Genomic DNA, 20,580 nt, shown 5'->3' on the forward strand with positions numbered 1-20,580 from the left:
TTGCCTGGGGCAGTTCTAGTTTATGCATGTTGACTGAGCATATTATTGAAGCACTCCATTTTATTCTCAGAAGTATTCTGGTCTGGTAAATTGTATTGTTACCCTTTTCTTATCCCAAGGCTAAGAGGATAGATGATAAAGCTGGTTTCCAAAGAAAGTTTCTGACTCTGAAGACCCTTGTAATTTGTAGTCACAACTTTCCTGTTGCATTATTATAAAAAGCACATAGGGATTTTTACCTTTCAATTATGCTTCATATAGGGATTTACTGGTCATGTAGCTTGCATTCCAGCAACCTTTGGGTTTTACTCATGCCTTTCATAGAAGATGTCTGACATCTTTCTGTCGTCCCTTAAAAAATAATTACTCTTTTAGTTAATTCGAAGTCTTTTGTCACATTTACTAGTTGTCTGGTTGTCTGGTTCCCAGAAGTTTCTTGATCTATGGTGAAGGGACTACTTTAGTGCTTAGGATTTGGATCCTTCTTAATGGGCACAGACAGTTGGCAAAGGTAGCTCAGGAAAAGATGACAGACTTTCTTATTGCTTAAGTATGTGCTTCAGAGCAATGTCCCTAATTTATTTACTGTTGTTTGCAGAGTCGCCACATGGAGGTTTGAAGAAGTTTGTTGGTTAAAGGCAAGAAGACATCATGTCAAGAGGGAGTAGCTGCCTCTGCCAGTTGGCTGCCTCTACCAGTTGTCACTGACATATGCTTTTAAATAAAATTCCACAAGCAGCAGACACCAGCAGTGGTAGAGTGAAAGCGGAATGAGGGCGATGGCTTTGTTGGGCCTGCGACACTAGGATTAGGAGTTCCCCTAGAAGGGTTAGGACAAATTTGACTTATTACACTGGATATTCTTCTTTGGAACTCTGCTGGAGTGGATCTCAATTATCTGTGGCAAAAGAGTTGGATAACCCAGCCAGAAATATCTTAATACTGATGATCTTTGTACAGGGAAAATAATGTGCTAGATTTCTGCTGAAGAATTGCAGACAAAGCGGAATATCAAAAAGCATAGTGAAAAAAGCCAAGGAGGTGCATCTTGTTGCATCTTTGTGGATATATTATGCAAAACTTATCTTAAAGAGACATTGAAAGGCTCAGTTGACTCTCTTTAATAATTTATTTCTACTAAACAGCATAGCCATTTTCTCAAAACAGTTTTTGCTATTTCTTTGTTACAAAATACTTAACCACTGCTGGCAATTCTCAGTGTTATGTTTTAGAAGCAGGTTGTTATCGTCTGGTGTTAAAGGCATTCAGAGGTATTTCATGAAAAATACCATGGGTATCATTAGGAAGATCTTTATTCCTTTTCTAGGGCTGCACCCATGGCATATGGAGGTTCCCAGGCTAGGGGTCTAATGGAAGCTGTAGCCACCAGCCTACACCACAGCCACATCAATGCGGGATCCAAGCCGCGTGTGCGACCTACACCCCAGCTCTAGGCAATGCCGAATCCTTAACCCACTGAGCGAGGCCAGGGATCGAACCCACAACCTCATGGTTCCTAGTCGGATTCATTAACCACTGAGCCATGGTGGGAACTCCAGGAAGATCTTTATTCCTAATGCACTGATGGTTCTTGGAGTTATGAAAGAAAACCATATTCCTGGTATGGGGAAAAATTATTTCTAAACATGTATTTATTGAGATGATATTTTAACAAAATGCCTTATTTTGGAAATTCATTTGTAAGTTATACTACTGGTATTTTTCTTAAATAAATTGATTTTTGTAATTTTTAAAAAGTTTCTTGTATGATATGCCTCTTATTTTAGCTCCTTTCAGTGAGTAATGTATTTGAGTAAGTTAAAAAAAATTTTAACAGTGTCTTTCTGGGTATCTTATATAGAATAATTTTCCTACATTTATTTATTTATTTGATATTTATTTATCCCACCCCTTTTTATAGGAGGTTCCCCGGCTAGGGGTCCAATCAGAGCTGCAGTTGCTTGCCTACACCACAGCCACAGCACTGCCAGATCCAAGCTGCATCTGTGACCTACACCACAGCTCATGGCAATGCTGGATCCTTAACCCACTGAATGAGGCCAAGGATTGAACCCACATCCTGATGGATGCTAGTTGAGTTTATAACCTGCTGAGCTATAGTGGGAACTCCTCTACATTTATTTTTTGGGTGAACATTTTCTTGATATATATTTTTAAAAGAGTTAATTCTCTTTCACCAGTACTAGTGAAAAAGCTTTTATCTTAGACAATTTGGCTGTTTTTTAAATTTTATTTTATTATTTATTTATTGGCTTTTTTTGAGCTGTACCCAGGGCATATGGAGGTTCCCAGTCTAGGGGTCTAAATGGAGCTGCAGCTGCTGGCCTATACCACAGCCACAGCAATGCCAGATCTGAGCCGTGTCTGCAACTTACACCACAGCTCACAGCAACACCGGATCTTTAACCCACTGAGAGAGGCCAGGGATCGAACCTGCAACCTCACGGTTCCTAGTCAGATTCGTTTCTGCTGCGCCACAACAGGAACTCCTATTTATTTTATTTGCTCATTTCATTTCATTTCACTTACCATGTTCATGGCACGAGGAATTTCCTGGGCCAGGGACTGAACCCATACCACAGCAGTGACCTGAGCCAGAGTGGGATACTTAACCCACCAGGCCTTATTTTGGAAATTTGGCTATTATTTAAGTAAATGTTTTGTTTAATAACCTTTTTTGACTGTTAACATGTAATGCATATTTGAGAATTTGGAAGATTCTGAAATACAAAAGAAAATAAAAGATACTCAGGATTCCATCAGAGTTAAAATTTTGGTGTATTCCTTTCCACATTATCTACATGCAGCCTCCTCCTCACCTCTTCAAGCAACAATGACAGCACCAATCCCAACAGATAGTTTTGTGTTTAACCAGTGCTTTCTTTTTTTTTTTTTAGGGGTGTACCAATGGCATATGGAAGTTCCCAGGCTAGGGGTCTAATCAGAGCTGTAGCCACTGGCCTGCACCACAGCCACAGTAATGCCAGATCCAGGCCACATCTACAACCTACACCATAGCTCACGGCAACGCCGGATCATTAACCCACTGAGCGAGGCCAGGGATCGAACCTGTATCCTCATGGATACTAGTCAGATTTGTTTCCACTGAGCTGCAACAGGAACTCTTTAACTAGTGCTTTTTATGGGTACTGCCTTCTGGTGAAAAATTGTACTGTGTTATTTGTCAATAAACCTTTTGACTTCTGCCAAAAAAATGCCTATTCTTGATTATTGTGTATGCATGCGTGCATGTGTGTGTGGTATATGTGTATTTAATAGTGTGACATGAGAAAAATGTTTTCCATGGTATTATGGTTTAAAATTTCATTTCTTGATGAACTTAATTATCCAGTTTGTTCCTATAACTGTATACATTGATAATCATTGTTTCTGAAGTCACCCTACAAATTCTTTGATCATCGTCTCAGCTTATTCATAGACTCTGAAAGTCACAAATACCTTTAGCCTTATTGTTGGAAAAATCTGCTTTTAAGATAGGGTAAGAATTAAATACGTTTCGACCTCTCTTAATGTACTGTTGTGTCCTTCCTCCAAAAAAGAAAGGTGCAGTCTGATTCCCCTCTACCACTTTGGCTCAGCCTCATATTTAAGCCTTTTTTAAAAAGAAATTCCTAAGCCTTGCCCATCTACTTGGGAATTTGCCAAGTTCTTCGTCTTTTTTTGGTATGGCCTGATACGGCAGGCTTGCTGACAGCTCTGATACAAAAAAGTGAAATAGAAGAAGATATAAGAGAGAAGGAAAAAGAATGAATCTTTTGGGGGTTTGACTCCACTAATTATCAAAAATTAAGTGCAGGTCCTCTTTTCACATGTGATGTTTTCTTAATATGCTTAAAATATGTTTTCTTAAAAACATATAAAAGTAAATAATAGAGTTCATATTTTTGGGGGGTGAGGAAGTGGGAAGTACTTAACTGAAAATAATTTGATGTCCATATTTATATAAACCTTGCAGGCATAATTTTCAGTGACTTAGCTCTGGTATGTTCTTTGATTCTCTCTTCCTTGATAACACTTAAATTATTGAGCCACGTCAAATTAGGATCTGGTTGAGGCTGAATATTTCTACTTTTGCCTTACCTGATGATTCTGTCCCATTCATCTCAAGTACATTCAACTTAACATGTGCTGAAATACAATCTCCATGTTCACTGCTGTATCCCTAGCACCTAGAATAATACTTAGTACACTGAAGACACTCAACAAATATTTGTTAGATAAATGAGTGAATTTATCATTGTCTCAATTGTATAAAATTTGAGGTCTACAATTCTTATTCCTTTTTTTTTTTTTGTCTTTTTAGGGCGGCACCTGTGGCATATGGAAATTCCCAGGCTAGGGGTCGAATTGGAGCTGTAACTGCTGGCCTACACCGCAGCTCACGGCAACACCAGATCCTTAACCCACTGAGCAAGGCCAGGGATCGAACCTGCGTCCTCATGGATACTAGTTGAGTTCATTAACCACTGAGCCACGACAGGAACACCCTACAATTCTTATTAATACCAATCCTTTGCTGCTTTATTATTTTTACTTATTTATTTATTTATTTATTTTTTATTTTTGGTCTTTTTTAGGGCTGTACCTGTGGCATATGGAGGTTCCCAGGCCAGGGGTCAAATTGGAGCTGTAGCCGCTGGCCTATATCATAGCCACAGCAATGCCAGATCCAAGCCATGTCTGCGACCTACACATCAGCTCATGGCAACTCCAGATCCCCAAACCATTGAATGAGGCCAGAGCTCAAACCTACATTCTCATGGATACTAGTCAGATTCGTTTCCATTAAGCCACTACAGGAACTCCCTATTTTTACTTATTTACATAAAATTATGAGACAATATAATAATATTAAAGATTTTACAAGCACTGTGATATAAATATAATGCTTTTGCTGAAGTTGAACTTTAGGCTACAAGCAGCATTCTTAAAGCGTATATAATTCATTTAATTTAGAGAACTATTAATTTGGCATTGGAAAGGCAATTTACAGTAATCACTGATTACTGTCTTTAAGTGCGACTGTTGGAAATTTGAGAACCATTTGTTTTTGAATGTGAAGGATTATGTGTATGAGAAAAGGTAGAGTATATGAATGTAACAAAAAGAGAAAATTGAGGAAAGACCCTCCCATTCTTTAAGAAATTCTACTGTTAATGAGAGTGCTATTATTTTAAGCAAATTATGAAATTTTATAATCCTAGACCAACATAATTCAAAGAATAATTTGAAATTCCCTTTATCTAAAGTGAAGGATTTGTTAATATTCAACAAGTTCTCATTACTAGTTCCTCTCAATGTGAGATTTTGAGAATATGACCTTTCTTTAAACGCTTCCTATTTCATCTTGTTTTCACTTGTTCAGCCTATGGGTGGCCTAAGCTATTTGGGAGGTCTTTTGTGCTTCACCTTACAAGCTTGAAATGGTATGATTCTTGTTTTGGAACCAAGGAAGACCAATCGATCGATCGATTGATCTATGTCACAAAATAGCTTATCTAATTTATTTTTATATAGCTTATATACTTTTTATAATATAAAAAGTAGTCACCAAGGTGGCTTAATACTAGTAAATTAGATCAAGCCATTTCAGCATTCAATCGTTCTGCAGTGCATTTATACCACAACATTGAGTAACAACCTGGAAGCGCTTTAAATCATGTTACCATGTTTGCTTTTCACAAAAAACAGTGTTTGTTTTATTCTATGCCTCAGGATCTAGCCCTCTGAAGCTGAGGGATGTGAAAAGAGAAATTGACAACTTGGGTTAAAAACCTTGTTTGTCTTCAATGGAAAGATTTAAATGCCAGCATCATTCTAGTAATTATCTTAGGATTCATTCAGTGCAAAATAGTATGTTGTGAGTCCTATAAACATCTATAAACATATACAGCTCCTTTTGTGAATTTAACTTAAACATCTTTATTATGGTGTTTAAATGCCAGATGGAAAGAAGGAAATTATAGTTGACCCTTGAACAATGTGCCGACGCGTGTGGTGTGTGTGTGTGTGTGTGTGTGTTAGGGGCGCTAACCCTCTATAGTTGACCCTTGAACAATGTGCCGACGTGTGGTGTGTGGGTGTGTGTGTGGGTGTGTGTGTGGGTGTTAGGGGCGCTAACCCTCTGCCCGTCAAAAATCCATGTAAAATTTATAGTTGGTCCTCTATATTAGTGGTTCTTTATTATCAACCGTTCCCCATCTGCCAATTCAACCAACCATGGGTCATTAATTATTGAAAAAAAAATCTGTGTATAAATGGACCCATGCAGTTCAAATCCATGCTGTTTATGGATCAACTGTGTGTGTGTGTGTATGTGTGTGTATTTATATGTTTATAGCATATGTGTGTGTATATATATATATATATATATATATATATGCTTAGACTGTATATGTACTATATAAACTATATAAACTTATAAATTCTGTGTATATATATGCTTAGACAATATCTACTTTATCTGCTAGAGAAACTTAGGACCATGGGAAGTTATAGGTTCAATAATTTGGAGAGAAGGGTGTCAAAATGCAGTTAAAATTATTGTCTAATATTATTTTCATTTTCTTTTAGGTGAGCAGAATTTTATATAGTTTCTGTACAGCTTTCAAACGTTCTTCTAGACAAGTATCTGATGTTAAAGACCCAGTTATTCCTACCCCTGACAGTGATGTGTTTACCTTCAGTGTCTCCTTGGAGGTAAAAGAAGATGATGGAAAAGGAAACTTTAGGTAAGATTATTTGGAAAGAATAAAAATTGGTTTTGTGTCTGAAATAAAAAATTGGCTGATATAAAGGTTCTAGAAACTATGCAATGTTGGTATAAAGCTTTAGGGTGATATTTTACTGGTGAATGCATAGTTCGCTTTTGTCATTCTTTTCAGATGTTTTATGTAAATGATGTAAATGATTTTGTTGATATTTAAAAACACTGATACTGTAGAAAATTTAGTAAGATAATGGAAGAATAAAAAGCAGTTGTCAGCTACAATCACTTTTTTTTTTTGTCTTTTTGCCTTTTCTAGGGCCGCTCCTGAGGCATATGGAGGTTCCCAGGCTAGGGGTCTAATTGGAGCTGTAGCTGCCGGCCTACGCCAGAACCACAGCAACGCGGGATCTGAGCCATGTCTGCCACCTACACCACAGCTCATGGCAACGCCGGGTCCTTAACCCACTCAGCAAGGCCAGGGATCGAACCCGCAACCTCATGGTTTGTAGTCGGATTCGTTAACCACTGTGCCACGACGGGAACTTCTACAATCACTTTTAATATTTGATTTTTAGGGTGTATTTTTATACAGTTGTATATATATAGTTTTTCTCTTTTCATAATGTAAGAATTTTTCCATTAAAATGTTCCTAATTAAAATTATTTTTAATGGTTACTTATAGAATATTGTATGGTTTAACCATCATTTAATTAATGTTGTGTATTTGAAATATTTTTCTTTAGTTCAAAGACAGGCAAATAATAGGAAACAGTTATACTTTTAAATGATCACTTATGTGCCTATACTTTATATCTAACAATAATTGTCAGGTTGTCAGGTAGGTATTTTAACTGTTACAGATACAGAAATTGGGTCTTAGGTCAAATAAGAAGATGTTTTTCCTTTTTAGATAAGACAACCTATATTTTATATACATATTGTTTTGATGAAGTAATCCTTGAGAAATGTCATTCTGGCCTAAGCCAGAACTTAACTTGCTCTAATCTATATCCCTTTGTTCATCTTTTATTTATGATTACTTGAATTTGTCACAGTTGTCTCAAATTCTAGATATTTAAAAGTAAGCTCTTCTCACTTGCTTTGCCTTGAGTTTCAATGTGCTAAAGGCATTCATGACCTTATAACCAGTTAAACCAGAAATGTGACAGTCTAAAAAGTAATCAAATAAGCCTTGTTCCTAAGTTTGTTAAAATTTAAAAGCTGAAATTTGTAATGATGTCATTTAAAAAGTTTTGTTTTAAACCTTGGTTAGAGATAAAATATAAGGCTCTCATAAGCTCACTTAAGTAGCAACTCTGTTTTGCTGACTATAAAGTTTGTAGTTCCTCTATGGCAATATGAGGGTTTAGTACATCTTAAGAATTTGGGTGTTGTTGCTTAAATACTTTGTCTCATTCTAATCTTCACATAGATTATCTTTTTAATCATTGTATTGATAATTCCTGTTCTTTTTGCATATTGCAGTCCTGTGCCTAAGGATAGAGATAAATTTTATTTCAAATTAAAACAAGGAATAGAGAAGAAGGTTGTAATTACCGTGCAGCAACTTTCTAACAAGGAATTAGCTATTGAAAGGTAAGCAGCTTGTTCCTAAATGCTACCAAAACCTTACATTGACATTGTTAGTGTGTTTCAAAAAACATACACTTGAATCTTAGCTGTATTACTTACTGTGGCTTTTCACCATACTTCCATTTGTCCATTTAAAAATGAGGATGAGAATCATAATGCTTTCCTAGCTTAAATAAGTTAAGAGTAACCGATTCATGGAAAAATCTTAATTGAAATAAACATGAAATGGCTTTATTTTTTTCATTAAGAACTGCTTCAGGAGTTCCCGTCATGGCGCAGTGGTTAACGAATCCAACTGGGAACCATGAGGTTTCGGGTTCGATCCCTGCCCTTGCTCAATGGGTTGGGGATCTGGCGTTGCCTTGAGCTGTGGTGTAGGTTGCAGACACGGCTCAGATCCTGCGTTGCTATGGCTCTGGCATAGGCTGGTGGCTGCAGCTCTGATTAGACCCCTATCCTGGGAACCTCCATATGCTGCGGGAGCTGCACAAGAAATAGCAAAAAAAAAGACAAAAAGACCAAAAAAAAAAAAAAAAAAGAATTGCTTCAACCCTGTTTGGGCTTTTCCCTTCTCTCCCTTATTTACATATAGGACAAATAACCTTAACTTCTCAATCATTTTTGTTTATTAAAAAGTCCACTTAGTTATGGAGATTTCAGAATCTTTAATTTATATATATATTTTAATATATAAATACACACATATACACACGTGTGTGTGTGCATGTGTTTTTATGTTTATGTCTCTATTTTACCATATAAAAACAAAACAAACCTCTTGTAGAACACCAGACACTATAAGCAAAGTCAATAACATGATATTTTTGGAAAAATGGTAATGTAGATGATAGATGAAAGGTTACTATCTGTCACAGACATATGTTTCTTAACAACTGGCAGGAAAAAAGGAGAAAAATGAGCAAGAGTATGCATAGACAAATCACAGAAAAGTTTTTCACAGCAAACGTATATATGTGAAGATGTCCTGATTCATGAATAGCTTGGGAAATGTAACTAAGGTAACAATAAGATATCACATTGGCAAAGATAACATGTAAACCTGGTGAGAATGAGGGGAAGAGTAGAGTGTGTGCATCCCTTTTGAAAAGCAATCTGATAATGTCTATAGAGATTTAAAAAATACCTATAATTGGGCACATCAGTCCCATTATAGGGGATCTTCCTACTGGGAATAAAAGTACACTAAGGACCTTGTGTGTGTGTGTGTGTGTGTGTGTGTGTGTGTGTGTGTCTTTTCTAGGGCCGTTCCTGCGGCATATGGAGGTTCCCAGGCTAGGGGTCGAATCGGAGCTGTAGCCACCGGCCTATTCCAGAGCCACGGCAACGCCGGATCCTTAACCCACTGAGCAAGTCCAGGGATCGAACCTACAACCTCATGGTTCCTAGTCAGATTCGTTAACCACTGCGCCACGATGGGGACTCCTATGTCTGCTTTAAATAAGACCAAGATATGAAGATCTGGAGTTTAAAAAAAAAATAAACCACAGTCTTTCAATATAGTATTCTTAATAGCACAGCAAGAAACTAGTTGTGCTGTTTGGAGGGTGGCCTAGGTGACCTTTAGTACAGGGGACAGCAGGAAACCAAGTGGCCCTGAGGCTGAACTCGGGCCAGGTCTATCTTAGCAGAGACGATGCAACCAGTTCCAAGTGTGATGGCACTTGTTCCAGTTCCCACCAGTTCCAAGTGGGAACTCCACTAAAGACCTATTTTTAAGGATATTTGTTAAAACGTCGTTTATAGTGGCAGAAAACTGAAAATACAGACAAATACCCATTCACTTGACTTGAAGGAGTAAGAAAAAGTGGTGGTGATCACAAGAGAAAGAACACCTCTTCGTTAAGGCTGCTGTATACTGTGACTACTCTCTCTCTTCCTCTCCACATTCTCTAGATTGGGATGGAGGTGGGGGCCAGCCGAGGTGCTGGCCGATGGCATCATAGTCACCTCTGTCCCCCTTAAATCTAAGAGAAGCTTTTTTTAGAGTGTCAGGTATTTAGCTCCACTTTGTTCCTATCTTTGAATCCTACTGCCAGTATCCAGATAGTAGGAAAAGTTCTGTTCAGCATCTTGGAACAATGACGCATGCATGTGTTTTTAATTGTTTATGAAGTTTGGCCTTATATAAAAACACATTTCACATTTCACGAATTTTTAAGATGCATGTTTTCACATTTAACATCTCTGAAATTGTTTAACAGTTGATGGATCTTAAAATTATACTTGTCATCTTTTAATTCCTTTCCTAGTCATCAAAAAGTAATTATGAGTCTTAAAATGGATAGTTTCTTAAAGATTAAAGGTATTGTTGGTTTTGAATAATTTAGTACCAAAAGAATGATGGTATTTTAATTTTATTGTTAACTTTGTTTTTTGGGGTTAACAGTAAATACAGCAATGTTTTAATCTTATTATTTGGAAGTAATTTCAAACTTAAAGAAGAGTTAAAAAATAAAACTGGTACAGAGAACAGCTTATATTCTTTACTCAGAATCACCTATGGATAACATTCTGCCCCATTTACTTTGCACCCACTTTCTCAGTTTCTCTCAGTCTTTCTCTCCCTCTCTCTCTCTCCACACACACACACACACACACACACACACACACACGACTGTTTTTCTAAACAATTTGAGAGTAAGTTACTGGATGCTATAAAACTCAAGGCAGAATACTTGGCAGAAAACAATGGCAGAATACTCTGACATAAATTGCAGCAGTATCACCTCCTAGAGTGAGGAAAAACATATGATATCACATATCTGGAATCTAATATATAACACAATTGAACCTTTCCACAGAAAAGAAACTCACGGGCTTGGAGACTAGACTTGTGGTTGCCAAGGGGGAGGAGGAGGAGGGAGTGGCATTGACTGGGAGTTTGGGGTTAATAGAGGCAAACTGTTGCATTTGGAGTGGATAAGCAATGAGATCCTGCTGTATAGCATTGGAAACTCTATCCAGTCACTTGTGATGGAACATGATGGAGGATAGTATGAGAAAAAGAATGTGTGTATATATATATATATATATATATATGTATATATATGTATAATCTGGGTTACTTTGCTGTGTAGCAGAAATTGACAGAACACTGTAAATCAGCTATAATGGAAAAAAACCTAATTAATTAAACTTAAGAACTTTTACAGAGCAAAGGAAACCATAAAAAAATGAAAAAACCCACAGAATGAGAGAAAGATCTTTGCAAACAAAGCAACCAACAAGGAACTAATCTCCATAATATACAAACATCACTTGTAGCTTCATATCAAAAAAGCAAATGACCCAGTCATAATGGTCAGAAGACCTAAATAGACATTTCTCTAAAGAGGACAGACATATGGCCAAAAAGCACATGAAAAGGTGCTCAGTTTCACTAATTTTTAGAGAAATGCAAATCAAAACTACAGCAACCTCACACTGATCAGAATGGCCATCATCAAAAGATCTACAGACAATAAATTGCTGGAGAGTGTGTGGAGAAAAGGGAACCCTCCTACACTGTTGGTAGTAATGTAAATGGTACAACTACTATGAAAACAGTATGGAGGTTCCTTAAAAAAACTAAATACACAACTGTCGTATGATCCAGCAACCCCACGCCTGGGCATATACCTCGAGAAAACAATGATTTGAAGAGATATATGCACCCCAGTGTTCATTGTTGCACTATTTATAATACCCAAGACATGGAAGCAAACTAAATGTCCATCAACAGAGGAATGGGAGATGTGGTACATATGTACAATGGAATATTACTTAGCCCTATAAAGAGCAAAATAATGCCATTTGCAGCAACATGGATGGACCCAGAGATGATCATACTAAGTGAAGTAAGTCAGACAAAGGTATTGTATGATATCACTCACATGTGGAATCTAATAAAAATGATACAATAGAACTTATTTATAAAACAATCAAATACATAGATTTCAAAATCAAATTTATGGTCAGCAAAGGGGAAACCCATGAGGGGGAAGGATAAATTAGGAGGATGGGATTAGTTTATACACACTATGGAATATAAAATAGATAACTAACAAAGACCTACTGTATAGCACAGGGACATCTACTCAATATTCTGCAATAACCTCGACGGGAAAAAGGAGTGTACATATAGATGATTCACTTTGCTGTACACCTGAAACTAATACAACATTTTAAGTCAACTATACTCCAATAAAACTTTTTTTAAAAAGAGTAGCAAGTTACTTGTATCACGGTTTTTATCCCTATGTGTTCTCTTAGAAAAATGTGTATTTCCTAAAAATAGAGTCAAGGATGTCTCTCTTGCTCTCTCTCCCTCTCTCTCTTTTTTTTTTTTTCCCAGGGCTGCACCCACGGCATATGGAGGTTCCCAGGCTAGGGGTCGAATTGAAGCTACAGCTGCTGGCTTACACCACAGCCACAGCAACTCGGAATCCGAACCACGTCTGTGACCTACACCACAGTTCATGGCAACACTGGACCCTTAACCTACTGAGTGAGGCTGGGGATCAAACCTGTGTCCTCTTGGTTACTAGTCAGTTTCGTTTCTGCTGAGAGAGTCATGATGGGAATTCCTCAAGGGTATCTCTTATATAACCACATTATATCTATTAACTTCAGTAAATTAAGCTTTCTTACAACACTTTTTATCTAACCTACTCTTTGTCTCTAATTTTGTCAGTTAACCCAATAACATCCTCCCCCCCCAATCCAGTTCAAGATTTACGCTAGGGTCAGGTAGTGCATTTGGCTGCTGTTTGTCTTTAGATTTCTTCAATTTGGAAACATTTCCACAGAATTTCTCTCTCTCTTACATCATGGACATTTTTGAAGAATACATCCCTTTCCCCTCTTTTTAATATAACATTGCTTGTTTTTGGTTTATCATATATTTCCTCATGATTAGAGTCAGGTAATTTGTTGCTGCATAGGTGATGTTCCTTTCTTCACAGTGTATCACACATGGCAGCATTTGCTAACCATCTGTCCCTTTCCTGTGATGTTAATTTTGATTACCAGTGAAGATATGTGGTTTTTCCACATAATTCCTTTTTTCCCCCCTCCCTTGCAGCTAGTAAGCAATTTGTGGGGACACCCTTGGAAACATCCTACTCATCATCAAAATTTCTTCCTTGCTTTAGCTTTCATTCATGATTCTTGTCTGATCCAGTCTTTAGTGTGATGAATGCAAAGTGGTACTTTGCCATCTTTTGCATTTTCTCTAGTCAGTCCTTGACATTCCTCCTGCAAGTCAGAGCTCTTCCTTCTCTTCCATTTATTACTTTGCTTGTTATTAACATTGGCTTTTGAATCCTCTCCTCCCGCAAAGTAGTTTATAATTCACTATTGTGCTTAGTTATTTTGGCGCTCAAATTGTCCCAGGATTTGCCAGTGGGAACCCCTTCAAACCCTGTGTCCTTATGAAATAACCCCAGCGCTCCCCTCTGGCATAATGAAAAGCAGCTCTCTATCAACCAGTTTGTAGTGACACAGGCAAAGAAGTATTAGGTGTTGGCTTGAGTAATTTAAATTTTAATAAACATTATTAAACATATTGAAGTTTTATGATTGAATTGTATATTACACCTCTGCTATAGAGGCCTATATTGTGCTTGTATATAAAGCAGTTCTTCCTTTTCCCAGTGTTGGATTGACTTGAATATAGAAACCTTGGTGAATATAGGTGAAATAATCAAATGCCTAATTATGTTTTCTTTGTTAACTGAAACATTTACACACATCTTAAAATATTACACATACTGTAACTTAGAAATACAGCCTCTGCCCACTCTCATATTCATAAGACAACTTAATTCAGACTTTCCTCAATAATCTTCAATGTCTGTGTCATTATCACTTAAACTACTTTTTGAATAATTTTAAGGCATTTTTTTTCCAGAGCACATTATCTCAAATTCAGCCTAGGTTGTTTGAGATAAAGCACTTTTTCAGTCAGTATAAATTATAATCATTAGAAATTTTACCTAAGACAGAAGTACCCATTTGTATAACATTAAAACAGTTGAAAAAATTTGTTCCGTTTGTAACCACTTACTATATTTCTTCCTTCCTTCCTCCTTTCCTTTCCTTTCCTTTCCTTTCCTTTCCTTTCCTTTCCTTTCCTTTCCTTTCCTTTCCTTTCCTTTCCTTTCCTTTCCTTTCCTTTCCTTTCCTTTCCTTTCCTTTCCTTTCCTTTCCTTTCCTTTTTAGGGCTGTACCTGCAGCATATGGAGATTCCCAGGCTAGGGGTTGAATTGGAGCTATAGCTGCCAGGCTACACCACAGCCACAGCAATGCAGGATTTGAGCCACGTCTTTGATCTATACCACAGCTGATGTCAATGCCGGATCCTTAACCCACTGATCGAGCCAGGGATCGAACCCGCAACCTCATGGTTCCTAGCTGGATTCATTTTCGCTGTGCCATGATGGTAATGCCTTAATGTATTTCTTTTATGTAATATAATTAATGCTGATGATGATAATATGTAACAACTATGGATTCATATATTCAGCAATAATTACCACATCTGTTAAGTTTTTTTGTTTCCTTTTTTACAAGTCTGTCAGATGACCTCTCAACATCCAGACTATAAAATTGCTTCAGGCTAATGGGTTTTCCCCAAACAATATGTTGTTCAACATAGCAAACACAATTTACTGTGATATGGGGTATTTTAAAAAAATACTCAGATTTATCCCTTTTTAAAGAAGAAATTCTTTTTATTGGATTATATGTGGTATTTAATGTATTAAATCACAAAATATGAATGGTGGAATTTAAGGTAATCCATTAGGTGGCAGCATTGTCAAGAGAATTCTTAAGCTCTGTATTTTCAGCATTGCTGTCAAAGTTCATTTGAAGTATAAAGACAGTGGAAAGAAAATCCTTCAAATTATGTAGTTTTGGCTTATCTTCTGAAAGAGAAAATGATTTATCACTTAAAAAAAACCCCTCATTTTGTGAAATATCCAACATACGCAAAAGTAGATACTACATTGAATCCCTGTGCATCCATCACCCACTCTAAATGCTAATTTTCAATACTTTGGGTTTTTTAAAATACTAATTTTATTATGAAAAAGCCATTTCTCTGTGCATTCAAGAGCTCAAGCATTCCTCATGTGTATATATTTGACAAATTATATTGTGATTATCAGTCTTGACCCCTTTGAAAGCAAGTACTGTGTGGTTTATCTCAGAATCTCTGATGTCTAGCACTGTGCTAGGCACCAGAGCTTTGTAGCTAGCTACTTAGTACTTACTTAGCACTTTCTCTGTGTTGAGCACTGTTCTAAGTGCTGCATGTGAGGTGTAGGTACAATTATATTCATTGTACAGTCGAAGGAAATGGGGCACAGAAGAGAGGTGAAATAGCTTTCCCAAGGTCATACCATTAAACACCAAGTCCATCTAGTTCAGAATAAATATTCTTACTCTCTACTTCCTCCTTTTAAAAACTTGAATAAATGAATAAAAAGTGTATGAAAATTTTATAAAGTTAGGGCAAAGACTAAATTCATTGCAATATGGAGGGAATAATAGAACATTGCAGGAGTTCCCGTCGTGGCGCAGTGGTTAACGAATCCGACTAGGAACCAGGAGGTTGCAGGTTCAATCCCTGCCCTCGCTCAGTGGGTTAACGATCCGGCGTTGCCGTGAGCTGTGGTGTAGGTTGCAGACGTGGCTCAGATCCTGTGTTGCTGTGGCTCTGGCGTAGGCCGGCAGCTACAGCTCCGATTCGACCCCTAGCCTGGGAACCTCCATATGCCATGGGAGCGGCTCAAGAAATGGCAAAAAGACAAAAAAAAAAAAAAAAGAACATTGCACCTAATCCTAACTTGTTTAAAGGAAATGTGGAAAGTGCTCTCATGTTTTGAAAATTTCTAATATTCTTCTGCTTCTCAATCACTCATGTTAGATTTTACATATTAAGCTTTATTTAGGAATTGGACATATGAAAGAAAGTATTATTAACAGCCCATATTTATTGAGGACTTACTGTGATGGCTGTTATAAAATTTAATTGTCATAACAACATATGAGAAAGGTATTATAATTATTACCCTTTTTTGTTTTGTTTTGTTATTTTGTTGGTTTTTTTTTTTTTTTTTTAAACAGAAGATGAAACAGAGGCTAAGTGAGAAGTGATTTGGTTACTTGGCCAGAAAGTGATAGAGCCAGGGTTTAAACCAAGGCTATCAGATTCCTGAATGTATACTTTTGCAGATGGTACCCATTTAAATCGTGATTATATGCTAAGTTTAAAATTAATCAAACCAGTTAAAACATAAATGGATTGGTGTTCTTTGGTGTATTTCCAGCAGCATTTGAAAGTAATATTTAAACGCTTCAAACCCAGGGGCACTGTGTCCTGGTAGAAGAGCTGATTGGTTTGTAGAGAAAACTAACAGTCACAGCTAAGAGGAGAAAACATGATGATTGTGATCTGAAATGTGTGAGAAGAGCAGTCTAAGCCTAATTATTGAGAGACTCCAGTTAAAATGTTAGAGCAGGTCTGATCTAGTCAGGCTCTCCTGGTGTTTCCAAAGTAGAGACGGCAGTCTTCTTCATTCCTATCAGTCTGGCATTTTCATGAGTTTCAGTTTCACCATGTGTAGAAATATTGCAAAAGATTTTCTAACATATTGCTAAAAAGATAATAGATTTATAAAACTTTATCTCATGTATAAAATATACTCTAGCACTGTCACTTCAGTGCTTTGAATAGATTGTTGATTGTGTTTGATACCCTAAAAGTGAGGGGGAGATTTTTCAGTTTTTGCTGTATTAGTTTTCTGGCTAGTTGATTTTTGCCAAGTATTGCTTCTTAACTTGTTACCAAATGATTCAGGGCAAATAATACCGTATGCATTTGGAAAATGGCTCTTTTTACAGATTCTTAACAAAAAGTAGAATTCTATTGATGGTAATTTCAGATGACAGTTAGTGGGGAAGAAATTTTGGCTTTGGGGTTTTATGTCTGTCAGATCACTTTGTTCCTAGGGACCAGCCCTGATCTTTGCTATGTAAACCAGAATTACATATTGACACAGCAAGCACAGTACAATTATTAGATTTATTGTAAATATACAACCTTGTTTGTGTTGAGTAACATGGGCCATTACTGCTAGAAAGAATTATTGTGAGTCACTTTGATCCTAACCTGAGGGAGCATAATCATTACATACACATTAAAAAATACATGTATTATAAAAAACACATCATTACTAGATGGCAGTTTGTTCATTTGTAGAGTGATTCAGTGATGTGCCTGTTTTGATAATAAATTCAGCTTCAGTTCTCAATTTGTGCTTGCTGGCTTGTAGCAAAAACTACATCATGAGAAGGTAAAGTGTTAAGTACCATACCTCAAAGCATGAGTGATTGACATGTACCTTGCCTTGTGTTCTTGTCTTGAGGAAAAGATTTTCAAGCCTAACAAGTACTGAAAAAAAAAAAAATCACCTGGGGCTCTATTCTTCTCACATAAAAACACAATTTTCTAGTATGATTTGACATCTCTAAGGTAGATGGGAAGTAGAACCTGAACTGTTTATTATTTGGAGGCTGATGTAATTGGATATTAGACCATTCTGAACATCTTTTGCTGGATTTATATAGTGCTCATTTTTGTCTTCACCCCACCAAGTTGTTAAATAGTTTTATTTGGAAAGAATCTCAAGTCACTGACTTCTAGTTGCCTAGATGTTAATTTGATTTGCTTATTTTTCTCATATAAATTTATGAAATATTTTAACAAAATCAAGAGTTTAATGTGTCCTGATAATTTTTCTTAGTAGTGGATGTCATTTTTCTCCGACCTGAAAATAAGAAAAAGTAGGGTGACCCAAAGTCTGCTAGTATGTTAAAATATGTTTTTGAATTTACTCATTTGTCGTCTTCGAGTTTTCTTATAAGGCAGTAGAAAGGTAACTCTTTTACCTTAGAAAAACAAAATGTGTTTATACAAAACTACTTTTGTTGTTCTCTGATAGCTATTTCAAATGACAGTTGATAAAGGGCTATCGGCATATCAGATGCTTTGGAGAATGAGAAATTGGAAGCTTCTGTCTGTCTCCCAGCCTTTGGATTGGAACGTGTAATTAGGACAGAATTTTCAATATCGTCCATTGCTAGTTTTTGCAGGCACCCAGAAGAGGGAGGTGGCTCTATAGAAGTATGTATATAATACTATAAATTTTTCAGTAATGTATTTTAAGAGATACTTTTTAAATATTGGCAGTGAAAACATAATTGCTTTCTGTCACATGTTTTTATAAGTTTATCTATTCTAGATGTCTTGGGGCTCAATTTTAAAAATGAACTTTTAAAATTGAAATAATTACAGACTCACAGGAAGTTAAAATAGTAGTGTAGAGAGGCCCCAGTGTGCACGTCACTCAGCTTCTCCCAATAATAACATCTTGGAGTTCCCGTTGTGGCTCAGTGGTTAACGAATCCAACTAGGAACCATGAAGTTGCGGGTTCCATCCCTGGCCTTGCTCAGTGGGTTAAGGATCTGGTGTTGCCGTGAACTGTGGTGTAGGTTGCGGACTCGGCTTGGATCCCGTGTTGCTGTGGCTCTGGCGTAGGCCGGCGGCTACAGCTCCGATTAGACCCCTAGCCTGGGAACCTCCATATGCTGTGGAAGCGGCCCAAGAAATGGCAAAAAAAAGACAAATAATAATAATAATAATACCATCTTACATAACTGTAAGTACAATAGACAGACTAGAAAATTGACATTGGTACAATCTCTAGACCTTTGCTAGAGATCTTTTCAAATCCTTTTGTAAATCATAGTATGTTTCTATATTATAATTTTTAATTATTTTCCTAGTGGCAAGAAATCTTTACTGATCTTTATTTAACTTAAGGTGACTCATCAAGATAGTTACAAAGGGGCTACCAGGCCCTAGTGGAGGAAAGGCCTAGGTTGTTCAAATGTAGTTTTTTTTTTTTTTTTTTTTGGTCTTTTTAGGACTGTGCCTGTGGCATATGGAGATTCCCAGGCTAGGGGTCGAAATGGAGCTGCAGCTGCCAGGCTACACCACAGCTACAGGAACACAGGATCTGAGCCGTGTCTGCGACCTACACCACATCTCACAGAAATGCAGAATCCTTAACCCACTGAGCAAGGCCAGGGATTGAACCCTCATCCTCATGGATATTAGTCCAATTTGTTACTGCTGAGCCATGATGGGAACTCCCCCCTTTTTAGAAAAATTGTAATATATTTGACGTGTAACATTGTATAAATTTAAGGTGTGTGTTGATTTGTTACTTTTATATGATGGCCATTGTAGTGATGGCACTCACCTCTGTCACATCATGTAATTATTATTTTTTTAATTAAAAACATTTTTAAAATGATTTTAATTTATTCCATTATAGTTGGTTTACAGTGTTCTGTCAGTTTTCTACTGTCTAGCAAAGTGACCCAGTCACATATATATGTGTGTGTGTGTGTGTGTGTGTGTGTGTGTAATTTTTCTCACATTATCCTCCTTCATGTTCCATCGCAAGTGACTGATATAGTTGCCTGTGCTATACAGCAGGATCTCATTGCTTATCTGCTCCAAATGCAATAGGTTGCATATATAAACCCCAGACTCCCTGTCCATCCCCCTCCCCCTTGGCAACCACAATTCTGTTCTCCAAGTCCATGAATTTCTTTTCTGGGGAAAGGTTCATTTGTGCTATATATTAGATTCCAGATATTAGTGATATCATATGGTATTTGTCTTTCTCATTTACTTTACTTAGTATGAGAGTCTTCAGTTCCATCCATGTTGCTGCAAATGGCATTATTTTGTTCTTTTTCATGGCTGAGTAGTATTCTATTGTGTCTCATCACGTAATTTTTATTTCTTCTTTGTAGTTGGAATAATTAAGATCTAGTCTCTTAGCAAGTTTGATTATAATACAGTGTTGCCTATATTCACTCTATGGTGCATTCCATCTGGAAGACTTGTTTACTATTAGTTGCAAGTTTGTACTCTTAAAGAACATCTCTCCCACTCCCTCACTCCCCAGCGACCAACATTTTACTCTTTTGTTTTTATGAGTTTGACTTTTTTGAATTCCACATAAAAGTAGTGATATCATACAGGTTTATCTGTTTCTATCTGGCTTAGCATAATGTCCTCAAGATCCACCTTTGTTGTCCCAAATGGCAGAATTTCCTTCTTCTCATTGTTGAATACTATCCTATTGTATA

The 20,580-nt window shown here is 36.9% G+C and overlaps 1 protein-coding gene across 6 annotated transcripts in view; it reads left to right on the forward strand.

Moving 5' to 3' along the window:
* Positions 1–20,580, forward strand: part of RABGAP1L (RAB GTPase activating protein 1 like) — a 651,588-nt gene that overhangs the window by 86,006 nt on the left and 545,002 nt on the right. For 5 of the 6 annotated variants that reach the window (XM_047753890.1, XM_047753891.1, XM_047753893.1 and 2 more), the window contains 2 exons: positions 6,616–6,773; positions 8,238–8,348. In XM_047753890.1, the coding sequence (XP_047609846.1) occupies positions 6,616–6,773; positions 8,238–8,348 (269 nt within the window). Of the gene's footprint in view, positions 1–6,615; positions 6,774–8,237; positions 8,349–20,580 lie in introns of those variants that run through there. The other variant, XM_047753896.1, reaches the window with a different exon arrangement.

Source organism: Phacochoerus africanus, chromosome 11 (genome assembly GCF_016906955.1).
Source record: "Phacochoerus africanus isolate WHEZ1 chromosome 11, ROS_Pafr_v1, whole genome shotgun sequence".
In the NCBI taxonomy this organism is placed as follows: domain Eukaryota; kingdom Metazoa; phylum Chordata; class Mammalia; order Artiodactyla; family Suidae; genus Phacochoerus; species Phacochoerus africanus.